This window comes from Cynocephalus volans, chromosome 10 (assembly GCF_027409185.1).
Source record: "Cynocephalus volans isolate mCynVol1 chromosome 10, mCynVol1.pri, whole genome shotgun sequence".
NCBI lineage: Eukaryota > Metazoa > Chordata > Mammalia > Dermoptera > Cynocephalidae > Cynocephalus > Cynocephalus volans.
This window is the reverse complement of record NC_084469.1, coordinates 98,636,029-98,658,922: the sequence shown is the minus strand read 5'-3', so window position 1 is coordinate 98,658,922 and position 22,894 is coordinate 98,636,029. Positions and strand designations below refer to the sequence as shown.

Genomic DNA, 22,894 nt, shown 5'->3' with positions numbered 1-22,894 from the left:
ATCAAGCTGGATTCACACAAGGATGCAAAGAGGAACGTAATGTAAATCAACAGACCCGAATCAATATACTTGAGACATCACATTAACAGAATCAAGGATAAAAACCATACGATCATTTCAATACATGCAAAAGACGCATTTGATAAAATTCAACATCTCATCATAATAAAAACTCTCAACAAATTAGGTATGGAAGGAATATACCTCAACACAATAAAGGCCATATATATGACACACCATAGCTAGTATCATACTGAATGGGGGAAAGTGAACGATTTTCCTTTAAGATCTGAAACAAGACAAGGATGCCCACTTCCAACATTTATATTCAACATTGTACTGAAAGTCCTAGCCAGAGCAATTAGGCAAGAGAAAGAAACAAAGGACATCCAAATCAGAAAGGAGGAAATCAAATTTTCCCTGTTTGCAGATGACATGGTTTTGTGTACAGAAAACCCTAAACACTCCACCAAAAAACTGTTAGAGCTATAAAAGAATTCAGAAAAGTTGCAGGATACAAAATCAACATACCAAAACGTAGCTTTTCTATGTGCCAGGAGCAGACTATCTGGAAAAGGAAAAAAAAAAAAAAAAAAAGAAAGGAAGGAAGGAAGGAAGGAAACAAGCAAAAATAAAAAAAATACATTTAACCACAGAGGTGAAAGATCACTACAATGAAAACTATACGACATTGATTAAAGAAATTGAAGAGGATACAAATAAATGGAAAGACATTCTGTACTCATGGATTGGAAAGATTAACATTGTTAAAATGTCCATACTATACAAATCAGTCTACAGATTCAATGCAATCCCTACATTCTTCACAGAAATAGAAAACAATCCAAAAATTCATATGGAAACACAAAAGACCCTGAGTAGCTAAAGCAATATTGAATAAAAAGAACAAGGCTGGAGGCATCACACTACCTGACTTCAAAATACACTACAAAGCTACAGGAACCAAAACACCACATATCGTATAATTTAATTTACACAAAATGTCCACAATAGGCAACTCCACAGAGACGTAAAGCGGATTATAAAGCCATTTTGTAGAATAGTAGAAGACCAACAATATGCTTTAGTGGGTAAGGGTACAGGCTCTGAGTTGGACTTCCTGTGTTCCAATTCTGACGGATCCATTCATGAGCTCTGTGGTCTTAGTAAGTTATGTAACCTCACTGTGCCTCAGTCTCCTCACTTTGATATAGGAATAATAATAAAACACCAACACCATCATCGAGTTCTCCAGATTAAATGAGGTGGTGAGAACCTTAAAGTGCATAGAACAGTGTCTGGCACAAAATAAGCATTTTTTTTTTTTTTGTCTTTTTCGTGATCAGTGCTCAGCCAGTGAGTGCACCGGCCATTCCTATATAGGATCCGAACCCGCGGCGGGAGCGTCACGCTCTATATAGGATCCGAACCCGCGGCGGGAGCGTCACGCTCCCAGCACCGCACTCTCCCGAGTGCGCCACGGGCTCGGCCCCAAAATAAGCATTTTTATTAGCTCTTATCAACCCCAAGTGTTGATGCAAAATAAGCTATATGTTATGTAAAAAAAAAAAAAAAAGCAAAAGGCAGAGAAATATATACAGTGTCTTATTTATGTAAAGTAGGTGGATGTAAAGGCATAGGATATTCTGGAAGGAAGCTTACTTTGAGTGATCATGGTTGTATCTGGTAGGGCACATCTGTAGACCCGGGGTGAAAGAGGAGAGAAAGGAACACTAAGGGCATGGAAATTCTTTTTGGGATGATGAAAATGTCCTGGAACTAGATAGTGGTACAATGCCCAGTGTTGTTAATGTACTAAAAGCCACTGCATTGTACACTTTAAATGGTTAAAATGGTGAATTTCATTTTATGTGAAATTTACTGCTTAAATTTTTGCCGTATATAAATTTTGTTTACATTAAAATTTTATTTTCACTTTTGTATTAACTTTAAAAATATTTAAAATGGATGAGGTATTGGATACTGACAGGAAAACAAGCAAAGAATATGATCAGGTTACTGACAATAAAACCTAGACAATGTCTGGTTGTAGTAGGTTTTTTGAATGAATGGTAAATGAATGAGGATATTACAAAACACAAATAATTTATAAGAATATGAAAAAGTAGTCTAATATAAAACAATATGTGTAACTAAAATAATGATACAGTGTGTTTTACCTATTAAATCAGCAAAACAAAACAAAACAAAACACAACAAAAAACCCCACTGTTGGCAGTGCTGCAGATAAACCACCACTCTCAGAACTGGAAACAAATTTTCTGGAAACCAATTTCAATATATACTAAAAGCATATAACAATCCAACATACCCTTTGATTCAGGCATTTTCACACGTAGTGTTGTAATTAAGTAACCATGATGTAGAAGGTTATTTAAGACAGTATCATTTATAAGAGCCAAAAAAAAAAAAAGGAAAAGAAAAACCAAACCACACACACACAAACAGTTATCCATGAATAATGTAGGATTTAAATAAGTTGTACATTGAAATGCTATGCAAATATGTATATAGAACAATTTCTAATTAAGTGAGAAAATACTCATGATACTATAAGGGAAAAATTTATGAAAATATATTAGTAAGATCTGTTTCTTGAAAATATGCTCATATAAGGATGTACAGAGGAGAATTAGGAATGTATTAATAGTAGCAATATATGAAACAGCTTTTAATAACTGTGCTAAATGCTTCATAAGCCACATGAAGTGAGCAGAATTAATGTGTCAATTCTACAGATGAGAAAATTTAGTTTCAGTGAAGTTGTGTAACTTGCCTAAGGTCCACACAGCTAGTCAGGGATGGAGCTAGAGTCTGAGTCTCCAAATCTAGGCTCTGTGCTATTCTAAACAGGCCTCATCACCTGTCCTGGGCACAGGACCAAGCATACAGAAGGTGTTTCATGAACTTTTGTGGGAAAAAAGGAAGGAAAACTAAAAGAGAAGAGGAAAGGAGAGAGGGCTGCACCTGGTGTTTTTGAGCTTCGAGACTTCCTCATTGACGCTGCAAAGCCTCTGCCTCAGGATCCACAATGTCCAACTTAGGAGGATCGAGTTGATCTACAAAGTCAAGCAGAAGGTACTGAGAGACTGGACACACAAATGGGCAATGGCCAGATCATCTATAAAAACAGAACTCTGACCCGCAATCTGTAACAACCACTCCAGGAAGCTGAACAATAACCCTGCAGCAATCAGCCCGAAATGACCAGGACTTGATTAATAACTGACAGCTTCCCTAATTTCTGTCCCCATATCCAACTTAGAACAAACATGAGAAAGCCAACACGCACCCTTAACCAATCACATAGGACACCTCGCTTCTCGTTAGCTGCCTACATCTTCCCCATGCCAGCAGCCTCCCATCAGGGCGTACCTGAAGCCTTCCCTTTTATTCCACTGTAAATCTTTCCCACGCCTCTGCCCGCTCTTGAGTTTACACCCAACACAAGTGATGGCTGCTGACTCCCTTACTGCTATAGCAATCTCTGAATAAATACCCTTTGCTTGTTCTCATGTGGGTGGTTTATTTCTAAAGGATGCATCTGGTAAGTTAGGACATAGACTGTGACCTTGAGTGAAGTGTTTATACTCTTCTAAGGCCCTCCCTCAAAAGCATCTCACCCTGGAGTACGCATACTCCAAATGCACGTTTCTCCACCTTGGCATATTGACACGTAGGGTTGGATCATCTGTGGGGGGAGGGGCTGGGGTCTATCCAGTGCATAGTAGCATGTTGAGTGCCATCCCCGGCCTCTACCCACACTGCATGCTAGTAGCAACAGCCCTCCTACATGTGACAACCAAAAATGTCTCCATATTTTGCCAAGTCTCCCCTGAAGGGCTAAACTGTCCCCATTGAGAATCATTGCCCTAGGGGAACTGTTATTTCCAAATGAGTGAAACTTCTAGGAAGCCCAATGTCCTTGAAGATTTGGGAATGGGCAGGATAAACATTGCATTATTATGGTCAACATCATTATTATCATAATCCCCATGATTGTTCCATCTAGTATTTATTGAGCGCTGGCCAGTGTCAGGAGTTTCACATGCATGGTTTGTTCACCACTGTCTCACCAGTGAGGAAGGTCTGGAGGGGAGAGCTTTGCATTTTGAGGGAGCAGGAAGTTCACTGGTACAGCAGAGGAATGAACATGCCGAAAAGGAGCAGAAAGGGACCCAAGCGAAACTGGGCAGGGCTAGTTAGTAAAGAATCTTAGGCGTCAGGCTCGAGGGGTAGGCATCCCCTTGAGGGAAATGCAGAAACCGTAATGGGTTTCAAGCAGAGCAATATCAGGGTCAATTTTGGGTTTTAGGAACATCGCTCTGAAAAACCTGCTCACTGCAAAACACTGAACATGCTAGACAAAATTTGACATCCTTTTAAATGTGAAACTAAGCTTGCAAGAAAATAAAAGAAACCCCCAGAGGACATGAACGAAGAGTAATTAGGAAACCAGAACACTGTAGCTGCTCCAAGTGTATTTCTGAAACCAGGAATTGAAAGCCATGAGGATTTAATGTTCATTCATGGGGCCAGGGCGAGCCCTTGATTCCACATAAGGTGGAGAGACCACCAAATAAAGCTAGAACCACACCCCCAATGAAACGGGTGAACTAGGAAAAGGGATTTTGGGAAACAGAGGAAACGAGGTCACTTTTCTTTGTAGGCTTTGGATCTTAGTGAAGAAAGAGAAAAGAAAATAAGGGTGGGGAGGGATGGAAGACAGGAGGGGAGCAGGAGGGAAGGTGGGAGGGAAGGGGAGAGGAGAGAAAGGAACCACAGCTCTGGCCACCATGGGCTGGGAATTCAAATTTCCATGGCCTTCATAGTCTAGGAAGCTCTGAGATGAGAAATGCATTTAAAGTTGTTTCAGGTTGGTAAGGCCTTGTGCAAACATTGGTTATAAAAATTGAGTTATTCTTATACCCAAACTAAATTAGAGTCGAGGGACCTTGGGCGGATGCGGTGGCTGGAAGCATTCAGGATGCACAGCACCAGCTCCAAGAAGAATTTCTACAAGCCCAGCTGCTGAAACAGCTTGCTGTTACCCTAAGACCAGCTTGACCTAGAAGCTGCTAAAACAACCTGCCATGATCCTAAGTTTAGTTTCACTTACCACCGTCACTCACTAATCAGAGCCAGCCAACTCCCCCAAACTTCACCTGTGCCAGTTAGCTTTCTTTCAAAACAATACACAGTGTCTCTCTTTCTAATAAAACTCCCAACCCTTTTTTGTTGTTGTTGTTCTTTGGACATACGGGAGACCACCCTGGTCTGTGTATATGCCCTGAATTGCGATTCTATTTTCCCATATAAAACGTTCTCTTTAGAGATTGGTCTGTATACTTTTATTTGACTTTGACACCTGTTATGGATTGAATTGTGTTTCTGAGAAAAGAAAAAGATACATTGAAGCTCTAATTCCCAGGACCTCAGTATTTGACCTTACTAGGAGGTAGGGTCTTCACAGAAGTAATCAAGTTAAGAGGTCTTTAGAGTGGGTCCTAATCCAATATGACTGGTGTCCTTATAAAAAGGGGAAATTTAGACAAAGAGACAGACATGCATAGGGAGAAAATGTCCATGTACAAGCCAAGGAATGACAGTGGCTGCCAGAAACTGGAGAAAAGCTGGAGCAGTTCCCTCCCCAGTGCTGTCAGAGGAAGCGTGGCCCTTCCGGTACCTCGATTTCAGACTTCAAGGCTCCAGAACTGCAAGACAATAAATTTCTGTTGTTCTAAGCCACCCAGTATTGGTACTTTGTTACGGCAACCCTAGGAAACTAATGCCTGCCCTCTGCTCCCAAATCTGATAGACATCAGAGCAAAACCTCTCTGGAAGAACACAACCTCAAGCATTCCCGAGATGTAGATCAGCATAATATGAGCTCGCAAACAACTACACATAGATCTATCTCACAATCTAGCAATCCCACTTCTGAGTATATATCCAAAGGAATGCAAATCATCGCGCCGTAGGGATACCTGCACTCCAAGGTTCGTCGCAGCTCTGTTTACAATAGTCAAGAGTTGGAACCAACCTAAATGTTCACTGATGGACAACTGGATAAGGAAAATGTGGTATGTATATATATATATATATATATATATATATACACACACAAAGGAATACTACTCAGCCACAAAAAAGAATAAAATTCTGCCATTGCAGCAACATGGATGAGCCTGGAGAAAAATTTTTTAGGTGAAATTAGCCAGGCACGAAGGGAAAATAACTGCATGTTCTCACTCATAACTGGGAGCTAAGAGAGAAACAAGAAAGGAAAGAAAGACCACAGTGGTGTAATTGGACTTGTTTTGGACTTGCAGAGGGAGAGAACAGAACTAAGGTTGCCGGGGAGGTGGGGGGATAGGGGGAGGGGATTGGGGAGAGGTTAGGTGGGGGACAGAGAGAATAATTGCAATTTGAGATGGTGAACATGCTGATAGTATAGATCTGATCATCACATCTAGGGCACAGTTGCTGACAGTCAGCTCGGTGCCCCATGAATATGTATAATCAATACAAAGTTTTTTAAAAGATTGTGTACATAATCTTATCTTTAATTCAGTGACTGTCATTTGGTACATGTTCAATAAATGTTAGATGTTAAAAAAATAAATTACTAAATCATATTAAGTTAAGACTTCATTGGGTTCTTCCAGACAAGTTAAGCTTAGTTCTATGCCACAATAAAATTAACAGCAAAATACAATAAAAAATATATACACACACACATACATAGGTAAGATGAGCTCACAATTAAAAATTGCAAATGACACAAGGAAACATGCCACCATGAATGAGAGTCAGAAGAAATGACATCTGGCAGGACTGTAGAGTCTGGATTAGAAGCAAGGAGGCAGAGATGCTTTTTAATATCCCCAGGCTTCCCGGTGCCTCTGTCCACCACTTCTCTCTCTTGTCTCTCTCCTTCCTCTACCATTCCTCCATTGCCCTAAATTTCTTTTTACCTTTTCTCCCATTCAACATCTGTGCCTAGGAAAGATTGATAGACCCATTCCTACTGAAGCACTAAGACGGATAAGACTGTGGTCCCTTCCAGGGGTGTCTGCAGTTTGGCATGAAAAAAAAAAAACACAAGTCAAAGAAATGACACTCTAATTTGCATTTCCCTGATGACTAGTGATGTTGGGCATTTTTTCATGTATCTGTTGGCCATTTGTATGTCTTCCTTTGAAAAATGTCTATTCAGCTCCTTTGCCTGTTTTTTAATTGGGTTGTTTGGTTTTTTACTGTTTAATTGCTTGAGCTCTATGTATGTTCTGGATATTAATCCCTTGTCAGATGCACAGTTAGCAAAAATTTTCTCCCACTCTGTAGGTTGTCTTTTCACTCTGTTGATTGTTTCCTTTGCTGTGCAGAAGCTTTTTAGTTTGACATAGGAGGGAACATTCCTAGGGCTACAAAGTGAAGTGGGGGGGGAAGGGAGGGAAGTTGGGGGATAATTGGGTGGGGGACACAGGGTACAAAAGCAATTTCTACTAATGGGTATACTGCCAGTAGGAATCTGGCCCTCACATCATGGGCATGAGAGGTGACAACTAGCTTTGTCTTTCATGAATATTCATAATAAATAAAATAAAATAAAATAAAATGATACCTTAAAAAAAAAAGAAATTACACTCTAACTTGGAAATCTCATGAATCAAAGATCACAAGAGGAAACATCTGAGGAGAACAAGCGACCTCCTCGGCTGTGTGCTTCACTGGCACCTTCTGATCCTTCAAGTCTCCCTGCTCCTCCTCCAGAATACACTTTGCCAAGCCATTTTCTTACCATTATGATTGCACACACTGGCCCCAAGAAACTCCAGATGAACCCCGTCTCTGTATTCAGCCAGCAGCTGTGGAGAGAAAGAGGAGTCAGTGCTTGTCTCAGAGTCTTGACCTTACATTTTCTCCTGCCTCAACAAATTCATTAATGGAGGAGACTTTGGGGAGGTGAGACTGAGATGAAAATCCTCATAATGGGGTGGACTGTATTTCATTTTCCTTTGGACCACAGTGCACCCTCTTTCAGACCTTCCTCCTGGGCAAATTTCCTAAAATGTTCACTGAGTGCCTTAGGTCAAGATCATTCTTAATTCATAACCTTTGCAATCCCTTTTCCCTGAAGTCCTAACTCACTACTGGTACTCACCTTGTCATTCAAATCTCAGCCTCAACCAGGGCAAGGGAACCCAGCTGCAATTAGGAAAGCTGCCACCACCGCCCTGGGGCCCCACCGGGGTCCTGAGGTCTGGAGCCTGGGGAAGCTGAACCCAGCTGCAACCAGGTAAAGAGCACACCAAAAACACCATTTCCACACGGGTAGCCCACCATAGCCACCGCAATTGTCACGGCTGCCACAAAAGCGGCTAGTCTCTATAGCAGCAGTCACAGCCACTGCACAGGTGGCATGCCAGGCTCTCAACTGCATTGATACAGGGAGAGGCACCAGTGGAAGCCAAAAAAAAAAAAAAAAAAGAAGAGATCCTCTCTCTCCACAAAGCACACTCCAGAGTAATAGAAGGAGCATCTAATTTACAATAATAGGGGAGGATCTGATCACACTTGTCTCGTTACTGGACAGATCATCTAGGTAACAAACCAACAGAGGAGGAGTTACTCTATCAAATGGAGAGAAAAAATCTATGGTTATTAAGGGGGTGAGGGGGAGATAGAGGGGAAGGGGATTATAATAAAACTTCAAGACTAAGGCAAAAAAAAAAAAAACCTCAGTTCAAATGTCACCTCTTCTGAGAAACCACCCCTAACTACCCTTAGCTAAGGTGTCCTATCTCCAGCCCTTATCACTCTCTAGCAGAGCTCACTGCATTTCTTTTAATAGCAGCTATCAGTATCAGAAATTATCTTGTTCAGTAGTTTGTGTACTTGCAAATTGCCTTCTCCTACCAGACTATGATCTGCATGAGAATTTGGACCTTTAAGTGTTTTGTTCATTTCTGTATACCCAGCACCCAGCAAAAAGCTTGGCAGGCACCAGGCACTTTACAATTGTTTGTTAAAAGAAAGGGAGGGGGAAAAGGGAGGGAAGAAGGGAGAGAGAAAATGAGGGAGGGAGGGAGGAAGGAAGGAAGGAAGGAATTGCCTCTTTCTATCATGGCTCTAGTGTATATTCGCTGCTTTAACACAATAACGCTTCTGCCATGTGCAATAACAGCACCCTAATATTCCTTTAGACACACACAAGAGAAGTAAAATAATTAGGTTAGGCCAACCAGATATTCTCCCCTTGGAATATGATTCTCAAGTAGTAGTGACCCCTGGATTTGTACAATGCACACCTGTGCTGTTGTACACGGTGGCCCTGAAACAAACCGCTACTGCTACTGTTATAGCTCTTCTTGTTTGCGGAATTATCATCACAAACCCCAGTAGCACAGTCTTCAGGGAGAGGGAGGCTGTCACTCACCGATCATGCATCCCGTAGCCCTGTGGCTGCATGCTGGCAGAGATCACCACCACCAGCCCTGGGAGCCCATAGCCAAAGGCACAGAGGTACGGCATCTTGATGTTGCGAGTGCCGAAGTAATTCACCACCTTCAGGTTCCTGACCATCAAGAAGAGCATCACAGCCTCTACCAGCATCCAGAAGAAGCAGGCGAGGAAAAGGTAGTGCAGAACGCCCGCGATGATGGCACAGCCCATCTGGAGGGGGGAATTGTGCACATAAGGAGGAGGGGAAGATGGGAAGAGGAAAGGGGAGGGATTACCTTGATTTGAGTTCCCCGCATCTGGCCCATTCGTCCATTTCACCAGTATTCATAGAGACATACCGTGGCGCCATCCCTTGGTAGAAAGACCCCATCGTCCTGGTTTGCCTAATACTGAGGTTTCCCAGGACCTGTGCTTTCAGTGCTAAAACCACAAGAGTTTTGGGAAAACTGACAGTTGATCTCCCTTCTTTAGGAACTGTTTAAAAATATGGGAGGAGGTGCTGGCTGTAAGTAAAGTTTTATTGGCACACAGCCACACCCATGTATGTGTGATCTGTGTTTGCTGTCACGCCACAACAGCAGAGTTGAGTAGTTATGACAGAAACCACATGGTTTGCAAAGCTGAAAATATTTACTACCTGACTGTTTACAGAAAAAGTTTGCCCATCCTTGGTCAAATGATGGGGGGAGGGGACACTGCCAGCATTTAGTTTTCAAGGGTTCAGGGAAGTTAAGCATCCTACAGTGACAGAGATAGTTCTTCATGAAGAATAATCATCTCATCCAAAATGTCAATAGTAGGGGCTGGCCAGTTAGCTCAGTTGGTTAGACCATGGTGCTAACACCAAAGTCCAGGGTTCTATCCCTGGACTGGCCAGCTCCAAAAAAAAAAAAAAAAAAAAGTCAATAGAACTCCCTTTGGGAAACCCTGAGAGTTTACATTGGGTCTGGAATGGTTATAGGAGGTGAACTGGTCAAAGATCTTGCCCTCATGTGGAATGCAGACCTGGTTGCCTGTCTTGTCTATACCGACGAGGAAGAGAATCTTGGCCAAGAAGAGACACACACAGAGGTGCAGGTGGATATAGGTGTTGTTGTTGCGAATGGAATGACACAGCAGGAAGGTGGCGATGGCCAAGACGAGACACACCAGGGAGATGATCATGCCCACGTGGCTAATGATGTACAAGGGGAGCTCCATCTGTCAGGAAGGAAATTTGCTGTTGGTCTCAGAATGGAATCGAAATCCCCCCAGGTAGGAAAAAGAATTATCCAGACTCCTGGTTTGAGCAGAAAAGGCTCAGAGCCTCTTCCCCCTCTGACTTACAGAGGAAACTAGATATTGCCTACTGTTATCTTTTGCAATCCACTGGCATCTTTCAGCATCCATTTCCACCCCTGTCCTGTGCTCCACTGCATGTATTACAGTGGCTGGACATCTACAAATGACATGCACCAGAATCCCTTGGGGCTAAGATCCTGGATGTAATTTAGATTCTCTGAAGACATGCATTTGTGAAAGTTTTGGAAGGCAGAAGGGAGGCAAATACCAGCTTTCTGCAAAAAGGACTGAGCTGTGGCTGGACCCCACATTCCAACTATCCCATCTCCAATTTCATGGGAGTGGGGGTGGGGGAATGCGATGGCAGCAATTTCTGACCTCTGGATTCCAGCTGCAGGGGGGGTGACCTTGAAGACAAAATCCAAGTGACAGCTCCCTGACTTCAACTCCTCCATCCCCTTCCAGAGATTTTGTGATTACCCAATTCCCAGTGTTAAATCCCTTTCTGCTTGAAATACCTGGAGTGGTTTCTGCTTCCTGCACTGAATCCCAACTGATATGCAGACATTCAGAGATGCTGCAACTTCTAGGAGTGAAACGTGACAAGCTAAGTCCTTCCCCTATGTTATTCATTCATAATTAATTTTAAAATCAATTTTAAATTTACTTGAGTGCTCTCTGTAAAGATATGTCAGGCACCATCTCATGAGCCTCTATGACACTGGCACAAAATGGCTAAGAAAACTGACTACAGTTCTGCTGGTTTCGAGCTGTATGAGTTTGAAGTAGACATTTAGCTGTTAAATGCCTGTTTCCTCATCTGTTAAAAAGAGGATATTAATAGCTGAGCTGCCTTATAGGGTTGTTTTAGGGTTAGATGAAAATACTTAAAATATCTACAACTGTGCCAGAACTATACACTATATAAGTGTTAGTTATCATTATTCTTTTTTTCTTGTTCTCATTTTTGAGATGAGTGAGCTGGCCTCAGCTCAGAGAGGTTGAGTGACTTGCCCAAGGAAACACAGCTAGGAAGTGATAGAGATGGGACTTGAAACCAGGTCAGTCTTTTTTTTTTTTTTTAACTATCTATTATCTTTATTTAAATTTTCATTTTGAGAACACAAGCATAAACCGGGATGCAATATTTAGGTTGTATATATTAAAGAAATTTTGAGAATGAGGTCTGTTATAGATAACATTGAGAGATAAAAAAAAATCACATTTACCAATTTTCACTTTATTATTTGTAACACAAATTCTTATCTGAGTTAAATTTTTGTCCCCATACATTTTTTAAAAGAAAAGAACCACAAACTTTCAGAGGAAAGTGAAATAAATATGGTCTTTCCAATGAATTATATGCTTCATGAAAGCAGGGAATACATCTCTTTCATTCATTAAATAAATGATTTTAAATCAAAGCAAAATTACATTTAGCAAATTAAGTAGCAATTAGTTCCTAAAAGCCTACTCCGAGCATAGTAGTATGCTAAATCTCTGGGAGTACAAAGAAATATAATACTAATCTCTGTACTCACCAGGTCAGTCTTCCACCAGATCCAGTTCTATTAAGTCCTAAGCCACATGGTCCACTAAATAGCATTTAGGGCCTCCGTGGCAGGGAATTTAACCTCAGGTCTGGCATGATAGGCAAGGGTACTGTCCACAACACTAATGAGGTCTTTCCCCTCTCCAAAGCTCACTTCATATTTCATGTCCTCCCTAATATAGCACCATCTCCTACTGAAACACCTCTGAATTCTTGTAGCACGATCTCTTGCTCCATTTGTATGGTTTAGTGGAAAGAGAATTTGGAGCCAGACTTCCCTGGGTTCAAATCCCTCCTCTATTAACCTCTAGCTTCATGACTAGGCAGGCTCCCGAGCCTCAGTCTCCCATCCTGTGAAATGCTTCTAAAAACACTTAACTTAAAATAAAGGGTCCAGCCCACAGCAGGTGCTCATTAGATAGGATCTGTGATCATTATGGTTCCTGTGCCCTGTTTAGGGTCATTATTTCTCATTTTCTATTTGAGTGTCATGGCTTCTCAATGAGTTGGTGAATTCTTCAGCGGCAGAGGCATGGAACACGCCTTTCTGTCCCCATGACCCTGTCCTGTGACACTCAACATTATGGGGGACACACAAACAGAAGTTTAGTCAATATTTTCCCATTGAATTTGGGGCCAGATACTGAGGGAGCCAGAGCACAGATCATCAGTACTGACCGTGAGCTCCCCAGAAGCCATGATAATGGCCAGATTCGCCAAATGTTTACAGATGCATTCGGTCTGATGCCTGGAACTTTTCTGGATCACACAGCCAGAGTGTGTCCATCTCCCGCTGCTCCAGGAAACACATATGGCCTTCTCAAACTTCTGCTTTGGCTGAAAAACAAAGACCTTGGTCACCTGAGAAACCCCCTCAAATGGATTTAACGTGACCTCCCTCAAGGGTCATTGGGGGCAAGAGCATGCGGGATATGCTCTACAGGGATTTGGAGGAAAATGCTGATGGACCAGCCCACATTCTGGTTGCTAGAAGAAAACTCCTCCTTTCATAAAGTCCACGATAAGACCTTTTGTGTAGTCGTCATCGATTCACTCATTCATTCAACATGTTTTTACCGAGCACCTATTGCATGCCTTGACCTGTGCTGCCTGTAGTAGACATCAGTAAGTAAAACAGACCGTGGTTCCACCTCCAAGGAGATCATAGCGCAGTGGGAGGAGAAACATAGGAAAACAGAGAAATATTTTTAGTAACAGTTAAAAAATAACCATATGCCTTAAGGATGTATAATAGAAATTCAATTAACCTGGGGTTATGGACAAGCAGGGAAGCCTTTTCTAGAGAAATGGCATCTGGGACATGAAAGATACAATGGAATTATCCAGATGAAACATTGAGGTGGCAATACAGAGTGAGGGTAGAACTTTCTAAGCAGAAGGAATAGCACATACAAATGTCCTGGGGCAGAAAGGCAGAAAGATGCGTTTCCAGAACTGAAATAAGTCCAGAATGGTTGGAGAGCAGTGAAAGAGATAAGAGGTGAGGCTGTGCCTGTGCCTGGTGCTGGCCCACAATCAAACATGTAGGTTGGTGGGCTGATGGGAAACTTTCTGGAACATTCCATCAAGCTAATTATAAGGACACCTGAGACTTATCAGAAAAGTAAAACATACATGGAAGAAATTCAGAGATGGGAAGATGAGAAATTTAAGAAATACATCTATAACTATTTGGAGAATATTGGAGATTATTGCTGAGAATTGAAAAACTGTATGAAGTCTCATTACTACAAATAGCAGATGTTGTTTCAGGAAACACAGAGAGGCCTCTCCAAGTTCCACTTTGGCTGAAAAATTAAAAGGCCTGGTCATCTGAGAATGTCCCTCAAATGAAGTCAATAGATCAACCTCAAGAGCCATTTTGGGCAAGAAGATGTGGGATATGTTCCAAAGGAAGTGGAGGAAAATGCTAATATTTCAATATGCAGTAATTTTTATTTTAAAGTCTTGGATGCCAGACCTGTCTCTATCACTGACTCGGTCATAGTTAATATAAATAAACTACCTGTAGATGTTTCTCCATTAATTAATTAATGCAGAAATTAATTTACTTAATCTAAATCTTGCCTGTGGCTGGATAGAAAAACACATGTAGTCGGCCCTGCAGATGCGGAACCTGCAGATGGCCGACTGTAAGTTACTTAAGCATCTGCAGATTTTGCTATCCGTGGGGAATCCTGGAACCAATCCCCCGTGGATACTGAGGGATGTCTGTAGAAATAGGAGAGCTTGTTCTTCTAACCGTAACCCTAACCCTAAAGGCACCTTTTTCTGGAGGTGGCTTTTGGGAATTGGCTTGAGTTTCTAGAAATTATGGAAGCTTGCTGCTTTAATGGCTTTCCATCAAAAATGCACATTACAGCCCCTGGGGGAGGAGGAGTTCTCAGTAGGTAGATGGAGGTCTCAGTAGAGACCTCTTCGCTAACCTGGGTGTGTTGCAGAATGTAGATGACTCCATGTGAGAAGTTATCTTTCTTATCCCCCGTCATAATGCCCCCAACAACACGAGAATTCATCCTCAGCTTCCTCCGGAAGTTTTCCAAGGGAGCCTGGGGGTCTTGGAAGAAGCGTTCATCTAAAGCAGACGCCATGCCCTCAAAGGAGACGAAAGCCACTCCAGTCATCCCTGAGAGTTCCCCCAAATAAAATAAATAAAACAAAATAGGAATCATTTACTTCATAGTTATTACAGATGACCCAACACACACATAACGTGCACATGCATGCACATGCACACACACACTTTAATGTCCCACGCACATTACTAGGCTGCTCTGAGGAGTGAAATGCCACTGAGCTTCCAGATCAGTGACCCTCACCAGAACAATGAAAAAGACCTGGTTACTCTTGTTCGGTCTCTTTGGTGGGCTTCGCCTTTAAATATTAGTGGCCTCCAGGGATGTGTCCTAGGCCTGTCCCAACCAGACAGCATCATTCCCCGGGCTTCATCTTCCACCTCCAAGCTGATGGACGGACCCCTTGGACATCATAAACTGAGTGCTTCCTCTCCCCAAATTCTTTTATCCGCATCCCCTACTTTCAATAAACGACGTCACCTGACCTGGAAACTGGAGAGTCATCCCTGATTTCTTTTCCACCCCCACACAGATTCTTCCTTCTTAATGTGCTTTGAATCTATCTCCTTTCCACCTCACCCTTCAATAGCCTTAGACCAAGCCTAGCATCTTCCTACTGGACCATTGGTTCCTTGCCACCCCAGCCTCACCCCTCCAATTAACTGTCTATCTGCAGCCAGAGGGTTTCTTTCTAAACAGGCTTATATACGGAAGACATAATCAGATCATCTTCCTGCTATCAACAGAAACTACCAAAGGTTTCTATGCCCTCAGGAGAAAGTCTAAAAATATAATAGACTGGAATTCAACACTGTCAATACCTTTTCCCCCCACATTCATGGTGCTCCAGCCTCAATCCATAAACATACCAAGCTTTTCCTCAACCCAGAGCTATTGCTCATAATGCCAGCAACATTCTCTCCGGCTTTCTCCACCCATTCCTCAGGAATTAGCTTAGCTATCTTTTCCACATTGCACCCTGTGCTGTTTCGTTGAAGTATTAATCATAACATTAATCATATACTTCAAGGTATAGCAAACTATTATCTATTGGCCAATCTGTCCATTGCCTGTCTTTTGCAAATAAAGTTTTATTGCAACACATCTGTGTGCATTAATATACTTACTGTCTGTGAATGCTTTTGCAATTTAACGGTAGAGTGAAGTCGTTGTGACAGAGATGGTATTGCTGGAAATGCCTAAAATACTTACTACCCAGCCCTCTACAGGAAAATTTTACCAATCCCTGACACAGATTAACACTGTCCAGCAAAAACATAGCATCAGCCATGAATGTAATCTTAAATTTTCCAGTAGCCACATTTTTAAAAAGTAAAAGGTAAAATTAATTTTAATTATATCTTAACTCACTATAAGCAAATATTATTTCAACATGCAAATTTGAACTTTTAAAATATAAAATGTATTTAGAAATACACATTTGAAAAATATTTTATATTTCTTATTTTTCAAGTATTTTTAAATATAAATAATTGCTAGTAAGATATTTTACATCCTTCTTTTTATTTGTAAAACCTTTGAAATACAGCATGTATTTGACATTTACAGCACATCTCAGTTTGGCCTAGTCACATTTCACATGCTTAATAGCCAAATGTGACCATTGGCTACCATATTGGACAGTGCAGGATCTATTACTCGAGTATTGTGAGATTATTTATTTAATGTTGGACTCCCCTCGTAGATGTAAAACTTTGAGGAAATGGACCATTTTTGTCTCTGTTGTCATTGATTCTCAACCACCTGGCCCTGGTCATGTCACCTAGGAAGTAATCAATAACTATTTGCTGATTGAATGTACCATCACTTCGATTCTCAAGAGTGAGTCTGTACCTGTGGATTCAGACTCTTTAATTGTGGAACACTTAACCTTCATCCCATCCCCTTTGGCTTTCAAGTTAAAGGTCACATTCTCTTCAATGCATTCTTCATTGATAACTTTCCTCTCAATATCTGAAAAGAGAAAGAAAGGGTTTGCATGAGGTCACCCGGAAAGTGGGTCTTGAATTTAGTTTCTGTCCAAGAAACTAAATTCAGGCAAAGGAAAGAATGGAAAGGCAAATTCATTATGGGAAAGATCTTGAACCCCTTGATGAATGACAAGGCAACAGAGCTGTGATCTTCTGGCTACTCCAACTTTAGCCAAGTTTTCCAAGACCAAAGGAAACAGGACGGGACTGGACAAGGACTCAGCTTCTGCAGTCAGACGGAGCTAACTAGGAGATCCAGTTTTGCCACTCACTAGCTATGTAAATTTGAGCAATGACTTAACCTCTCTGAGACTCCTATTTCTCATCTGTAACATGGTGGTAATTGCAGGCCTTTCCCACTGGCTCTTCATGAAAATAAAATAAATAATAGAACTGTAAGTATCCTTTTAAAATATACACTAGATTACATCACGCCTCTTCTCAAATTCTCCAGTGCCTCCCCTCCACACCTTACTTCAGATAAAATCCTTAGTCTCTATATTTATCTACAAAATCTGCCTCCCCCTTTCTCTTCTGACCCTTTCTCCTACTGCTCCCACCACCCTCTACTCCACTTCAGCCACACTGGCCGCCTCGTTGTTCTTTGGACTAGCCAGGTTATGCAGCTCCCTTCCCTGAGGTCCCTGCCCCAGTGAGACTTCCCCTGACCATAGTATACAAAATATCAACTCTCCCTCTAATTCTGACCTTCTCTGATCTCCTTAGCCTGTCATATTTTTCTCAATAGCACTAACTCTATGTGGTAGACCAGATGTCTGTTTGTTTATTGTCTGACTCAACTCAGTAAAATATGAGATTTGTGAGGCCAGTTTTGTTCACTACTGGTGAGAGTCCAGCAAATATTTTATTTCCACTTCTTGGCCTTTGGGGAATCCACTTAGTTTCACATAGAGTGAAACTTCCTAGGTTTATGTGACTGATACAGGAACTACTACCAAGAGTGGGGTGCTATTATTAAAGATCTAAAACACACAATATTCCCAAGCAGTCTTCCATCAAGCATGTATCAGTCAGGCAAGAATCAGTCATGCAGCAGGAACAAGCAACCCCAAGTCTTAGTAGATTAAAAATAACAATTATTTATTTCTCATTAATGTTTTGTGTTCATCATAAGTCAGCTTGGGGTCCTGCTCTGTGTTATCCTTACTCTAAGACACAGGCAGATGGAGAAGCTGAGATCTGAAACACTTCCAGTCACTATGGCAGAAGGATAGAAAGTTTTAGAAGGTCTCATACAGCAACTATTCTATTCTCCAAATTCACTGGCCTGAACAAGACACATAATCCTACCTAACCTCCTAGTAACCAGGAAGTACAATTCTGTGATGGGCCCAACAGGGAGAGTTGGACATATCTGAACACAAAAAATGACTTTCATAAATTAACTCAGCATGTAGAAGGCAACCAACAAATATTTGTTGAATAGATTAATGACGCATTCTGAGCACAATGCCTAGCCCTTGCTCAACACTCAGTAAATGAGAAACGTGGTTAATATGATTAGACTTACTTTGCTGTGAGTTTTCAAACATTTGGGGAAAATCTGGGTAGAAATGCCATGAAGAATCCCATTGTTAAAGTCACCCCTCAATGTTAGCACCCAGGAGTGATCTTGCCATGAAGGGCATATCCTACCAAAGTATTCCGTCTGAATAGTCTGACTGGCATTTTCTGAAGGTTTCAGAAAAGCTGCCAGCGTGATGCTTTCCACACTCTCCAGTACGACGGTGGCCAGGGTAGACGTCTCCTCCTTGGTGAATGTGGACCAGGCGGGTGCTTGTTGAAGCACAGAGACAAAGGTCTTAGCTGTACTCTGCAAGGAAAGATATGTTTGTTCTCTGTCTCTCATTAATGAAACAGCTGTTCTCTCTGTTGTTAAGAAAGTAGGTTGGGTGCCAAGGACAAAAGAGAATTAAAAAGGGGCATCTAGGGCTGGTCAGTTAGCTCAGTTGGGTACAGCATGGCGTTATATCCTGAGATTAAGGGTTCAGATCCCCAAAGCAGCCAGCCACCAAAAAATAAAGGGGTGAGGGATAAGTGGGGGAGACATCTGCTCAAGCTTCTTTTCCTAATTTAAGAGGACTCAGTATTCAGGAGGAATACAAATTGGTGTAGACTTTATGAAATGCAAAAAGATATCACCTATAACAGCATAAATTGTGCATACCCTTTGACCCAGAAATTTCCCTTCCAGGAATTAGTCTTTCCAGATATACTTAAAAAATGTGCAAGGATCTCATCCATTCAAATTTATTTCAGGGTGGTTTGTGGAAAGCCTAAGTGCCCAACAGATTGCTTAAATAAATGAAAATGAAATCAAATAATGGGATAGTATGCAGCTGCTAAAAAAATAATGCTGTAGTATACCTATTATGCATTATCCATCAAAAAGGTCCATGAGCTATTGTTAAGTAACTCAAAGTGCAGAATAATCTCATTGGTTCAGACACGAGTACTCTAATTTATACATTTGCGTTTATGGTATTTGTGTTTCTAGCACATAGAAACCAAAATAATGCACACTTGTATGAACCAGGTATTTTTTTTTAAATTTTATTTTGTCGATATACATTGTGGTTGATTATTGTTGCCCCTTACCAAAACCTCCCTCCCTCCTCCCTCTCCTCCCTCCCCCCCAACAATGTCCTTTCTGTTTGCTTGTAGTATCAACTTCAAGTAATTGTAGTTGTTATATCTTCTTCCCCCCCCAGTTTTTTTTTTGTGTGTGTGTGTGTGTGTGAATTTATATATTAATTTTTAGCTCCCACCAATAAGTGAGAACATGTGGTATTTCTCTTTCTGTGCCTGACTCGTTTCACTTAATATAATTCTCTCAAGGTCTATCCATGTTGTTGCAAATGACAGTATTTCATTCGTTTTTATAGCTGAGTAGTATTCCATTGTGTAGATGTACCACATTTTCCGTATCCACTCATCCGATGATGGACATTTGGGCTGTGAACCAGGTATTGTTTTAAATAACTTGTTTACTTTGAGGAAGATATCTATTAAGTAGAGGCTTTTATTTCTGATTTTAGATGGGGAAACAAGAACCCATATCTAGTAGGTGGAAAAACCAAGATTTAAACCTTGGCAGTCTGGCACCAGAGGCTGAATCATTAATCACTGCTCTAAACCTCTCACAGTAAGTAGTTGATAAATGACTCCTGTGTGTATGTATACACACTCACAAGGTAAAAAGATATGGACAGATATACATCTAACTGTTCACATGATTATGTGTGGGGAATAGGGTTAAGGTAATAATAATAATAATAGTAGTAGTAATAATAATAATGCTGATATTATTCCCCTTATTATTGATTGTTAATAAATTGACTATAACATGTGGCTCTGACCCAAACAAACAAACAAAAATATGAAAAGAATTCAGAACCTAATAAATGCAGGAAAGATAAGAATTAAATCCAGTCAGATGGAGAAGGAAATTAAACTAAAATCTGACCAGGAATACAAATTTTTATCTATCCAAATTAAATGATAAAACGACAAAAAGATTTCAATAAATATGGGATAAGGGTGAAATTCGAGAGATGTTTGTCCGTGAGAAACAGGATGCCCTGACTTCTGTACTCATGAAAGGCATGGTTTGGGGTGCCTCCCTGCTAACCTAAATAGCAAGAAAAATCTCAACTAAAAGGATCTGATAAAATGTGGCGTTCAATTCTATGGCTGATGAAATCTCCTTAACTATCCCTCTGAAATGTTAAATCTATTATTCTTAGCTGGGAAGTTTATTTTATATCTTTAGGAAAGTAAAAAAATTTAGGCAAACTGAAAACCCTTGTGGGTAATACTTTTATGTTAAAGTTAGAAGGGTTGAGATCTTTATCATAATCTGGAAACCTTCATTTATTTAAAGGGTTTGGGACAATTGACACATTAGAGAAGCTAACCAACTAACCACATGATTTCATTGTGAAAAACAAACGAGACTTGTGATTTTAATGTGAACAATTTAAAAGAATGTGACTGTTTATAAACTGTATTGGATGTTATTGTATTTATAGGTTCGATTGACTGGATTTATGAGTAATTCAAGGGCCTACTGACCTTGCCTGTTAGAATTTGTAAATATTCTTTATTAGGTATTTGAAATTTGGGGGTAAATTAGAATATTTGAAACATAATATAAAACATTTGAAGAAATTTAACTAACTTTATAAACAGGGTAAACCAGTTATGGAAACTTAATCTGAAACCCCTATGCATGAATTTACACTTAATGAACAAATATACTAAATTAATTTAAAATTAATTGAATTACAAATGAAAGTGTTCTTATTTTCATGCAAAAATAACCGGATTTATAAATAAAATAACAACATCTGTACCCCAATGTAAAGACTTAACTGTAATGACCTAGCAACCCTGGAGAAATCCAAATCCATGTTCGCTCATGAAAAATGGAATGTTTATAGCAGCTGTATTGATAATGGCCCAAAGCTGAAAACAACCCATAAGTCCTCCAAAGGTAAATGGATAAGCAAACTGTGGTACGTCCATAAAATGGGATATTACTCAGCAATGAAAAATTAATGAAGCACTAATCCATCCTACAACATGGATAAGCTTTGAAAACTTTATGCTCAGTGAAAGAAGCCAGACACACAAGGAAAAATACTGTCTGATTCCACTTCTATGAGGCCCCCAGAGTAGTCAGATTCATAGAGACAGAAAGAAGACTTGTGGTGCCAGTGTCTTGGGGTAGGGAGAATGGGAAATGACTGTTTAATGACTACAGAGTTTCCTTTTGGGGTGATGTACGTGTTTCAGAACTCGATAGTGGTGATGGTTGCACAACATTGTGAATGTACTAAATGTCACTAATAAAAAAAAAAAAAGAAGGAATGGAACTATTGCTAAACACATCGATGAATCTCCAATGCACCATGCTGAGTGAAAGAAGCCATTTCAAAAGGCCACATAATGTGTAATCTTTTTTTTTACATTTTTTTTCCAAATTCCATTTATATAACGTTCTTGAAAAGACAAAACTACAGTGACAGAGAACAGATCTGGGATCTATAGGGGTTAGTGGTGGAGAGAGTATCTGACTCTAAAGGGGAAGCTGAGGAAATTTTTCAAGGTAATGAAACTGTTCTGCATCCTGATAGTGATTTAGTTCCACAAATCTATTCCACTGATGCCACTTACAGAACTACACACACACACCAAAAAAACCCCCAGGTAATTATACAACACGTTAATTTGTAAACCCTTACAGCTGTAATAAATTAAATATTAACTTACAACATGTTGATTACAAAGGCGACTTTCTGCACCCAAAGTGTGCCCAAGATGTTTGAAACTTGAAACATAATTACAAAGACTTTCTTACCTCCAGGGAAACTACGGTGGTTTTGTTTTCACAGGTATCATCAAGAACACCAAAGGTGGCATTAATTAGTCCGCAGAAGGGCACCTGTGCCACAGAAGAAAGAACACTGTTGGCATGGATCAGTTTATCCCCCAAGCACGTCCTCTACAGAGTGGGCCATCAAGCCCACCATACAGGATGATCCTGAATTCCTGAGTCTCTGGAATTCCCAGGGAAATAAAAACTCATTGTTAGTCAGAATTAGAATCACCTTTCTCTTCCATGAATAAAAGAGGCAAATGAAAACAAATAGCAAAACTATTTAGTGGAGTAAAACGATGGGGAAATGTGCAAATGAGCAGTCGACCAAATGGAATATTACCCAGCCCTAAAAAGGAACAAAGTTCTAATACATGTCACAACATGGATGAACCTTGAAAGCATCATGCTAATTGAACAAATATTGAATGATTCCATTTACGTGAGATATCTAGATACACAAATTCATGAAAACGGAAAGTGGGTTAGAGTTCGCCAGGGACTGGGGGGAGGAAATGGTGAGTGCTTGCATAATAGGGAAGGGGTTTCTTACTAGGGTGATGAAAGTGTCTCTGGAACTAGA

At 40.6% G+C, this 22,894-nt stretch overlaps 1 protein-coding gene across 1 annotated transcript in view; it reads right to left on the bottom strand.

The window, feature by feature from the left end:
* Nucleotides 1–22,894, bottom strand: part of ADGRE1 (adhesion G protein-coupled receptor E1) — a 48,236-nt gene that overhangs the window by 6,910 nt on the left and 18,432 nt on the right. The window contains exons 10-18 of the mRNA XM_063109979.1: nucleotides 22,294–22,377; nucleotides 18,567–18,744; nucleotides 16,774–16,893; nucleotides 14,770–14,969; nucleotides 13,001–13,159; nucleotides 10,495–10,689; nucleotides 9,464–9,699; nucleotides 7,826–7,892; nucleotides 2,989–3,080 (exon numbers count right to left, since the gene is read on the bottom strand). Coding sequence (XP_062966049.1) covers nucleotides 2,989–3,080; nucleotides 7,826–7,892; nucleotides 9,464–9,699; nucleotides 10,495–10,689; nucleotides 13,001–13,159; nucleotides 14,770–14,969; nucleotides 16,774–16,893; nucleotides 18,567–18,744; nucleotides 22,294–22,377 — 1,331 coding nt within the window. The remainder of the gene's footprint in view (nucleotides 1–2,988; nucleotides 3,081–7,825; nucleotides 7,893–9,463; nucleotides 9,700–10,494; nucleotides 10,690–13,000; nucleotides 13,160–14,769; nucleotides 14,970–16,773; nucleotides 16,894–18,566; nucleotides 18,745–22,293; nucleotides 22,378–22,894) is intronic.